At 35.5% G+C, this 1882-nt stretch overlaps 1 protein-coding gene across 1 annotated transcript in view; it reads right to left on the bottom strand.

The window, feature by feature from the left end:
- Positions 1–1194, bottom strand: part of LOC107739534 (uncharacterized) — a 4277-nt gene extending 3083 nt beyond the window's left edge. The window contains exons 1-2 of the mRNA XM_016551685.1: positions 1095–1194; positions 12–281 (exon numbers count right to left, since the gene is read on the bottom strand). Of these exons, the coding sequence (XP_016407171.1) occupies positions 12–281; positions 1095–1146 (322 nt within the window). The 5' untranslated portion in view covers positions 1147–1194. The remainder of the gene's footprint in view (positions 1–11; positions 282–1094) is intronic.
- Positions 1195–1882: the final 688 nt, after the last annotated feature.

The following is a 1882-nucleotide window of genomic DNA, read 5'->3' as shown; positions in this document are numbered from 1 at the left end:
GATGATTTTCAGTTTATATTCCCCAGAGTCTGTGGTTCTGATGTCTCTGATGGTCAGAGATCCAGTCTGATGATCCAGCTTCAGTCTGTCTCTGAATCTCTCAGTACCTTCATTACACTGAACATCTGTACAGATATCACTGAGATCTCCACTGATTTGAGCGATGCGAATGCCTCTGAAATACCATTTAATATCCTCTTGGTACTTTGTTTCAACCCCAGTGTGTAGAGTGACTAAATCTCCCTCAATCAATGACAATGACACTCTGATACCAGACACACCTGAAGAAACAAACACAAACAAAATAGATATACAACAGTGCTGTAAAAGTATTTGTGTACAGATCATAAAGATTGTGATTAGAGAAATATGGCTGGATTCATAATGCCACGCATGCAAACAAACAGCAGATTAACATCATTGATTTACACATTCGCTCTTCAGACAAATATACATAAGTTTCATGAATGATCTTACACGACACAAAATCTAGCCTACATATTCATATTTTCACCCCCTTTCCCTATACATATTTTTGAACATTCAATTAATCAAAAATGTTAGAATAAATTCATAATAAATATTATATAGATGACTAGCACCCACAAAAATACATAACATAATTATTTTACACCACATAAAGACAATGCAGTGACGAGTTTTCTACATTTTATATATTTTAGTCTTTAATCTCTCACGTGACGCGTGCAGGAAACATTTAGGCCTATAGGCCTACATTTTATGAATTTGGCAGAAGCTTTCAACCAAAGCGACTTACATTACCTCTAAGCTACATTGGATCAGTTTTTGCACTGATATGAAATGTCAAGTTTTACTTAAGTTCCTTGTTTATACACAGTCACATGACCAATTTAAAATGGCACAATGTTAACGCAAATTAAACGTATCTGGTCTCGTTTCAACTGCGAGAGCATCGGTTTTTTATTGTTAAAATGTGTTTCACTGAACATCGATTTCTGTGACAGTGTTAGGCTAACCGTTATCCCATCAAACCTAATCCAGCATACAGCGCCTGATGCTGGATTAGCACACATAAATCGATGGAAAAGAGATTGTAACGATTAAGACCTCACCATGGTCGAGTAAAAGCAAAGTCACTGCGAGTACATTAAAGAAAAGCTTCATTATCACCACTTTTCCTCTCAGAAAACGAATCCCAGATTCTGAGTCATAATGTTGTTCTTCTTAACCGCAGAGGGCTAAAGTGAAAGTAAAACTGGGAGTCTTCCTTAGAGGGAGGAGAGCGCGATGACGTATAGTGAACGTTCCTGGCGTTTTCTAATATGCATATGAAAAAAAGGATAAAGAATTGTAGGTGAAAACAGTAAATTGTCTAGTGAAAAAAGAGAAAAAACAGTGATTACCAGTCTGTAAGTATCGCTCGTCCAAGCAGAAAAACATATCGTAGTAAAGATGTAGCCTAATTACCACTATTGGTAATATAGACTCAGTACTATTTATTACTAGGCAATTTGTACTATTTCATAAATGGGATGTAATAAATAAATAAACTTAAAGATACATTCTCTTGACCAAGTTTATTGTTCATCATTGACTGATGTCAGTATGCTTTTATGGGTTTATCTCCAGAGGCGGACAGTAACTAAGTACACTTTTTGAGTATTGGTACTTTACTTGAGTATTATTCTTTCTGGGAACTTATGACTTTATCTTCACTACATTTGAAAGACAAATATTGTACTTTTCACTCCACTATATTTCTATCAAGGTCCTCGAAGTAGAAAGTCGTTATTATATAGCAGCTTTGAAAGTCAGTGGGTGATTTTTTTCTTCTCTAAAACGTGACTCTCTTTTTGTTCAGACAGTTTATCAGTAATCACTCCTGTAGGGCTACATGAAA

Source organism: Sinocyclocheilus rhinocerous, unplaced genomic scaffold (genome assembly GCF_001515625.1).
Source record: "Sinocyclocheilus rhinocerous isolate Xijiao unplaced genomic scaffold, SAMN03320098_v1.1 scaffold3051, whole genome shotgun sequence".
Classification (NCBI taxonomy): domain Eukaryota; kingdom Metazoa; phylum Chordata; class Actinopteri; order Cypriniformes; family Cyprinidae; genus Sinocyclocheilus; species Sinocyclocheilus rhinocerous.
This window is presented reverse-complemented; position numbering and strand designations above follow the sequence as displayed.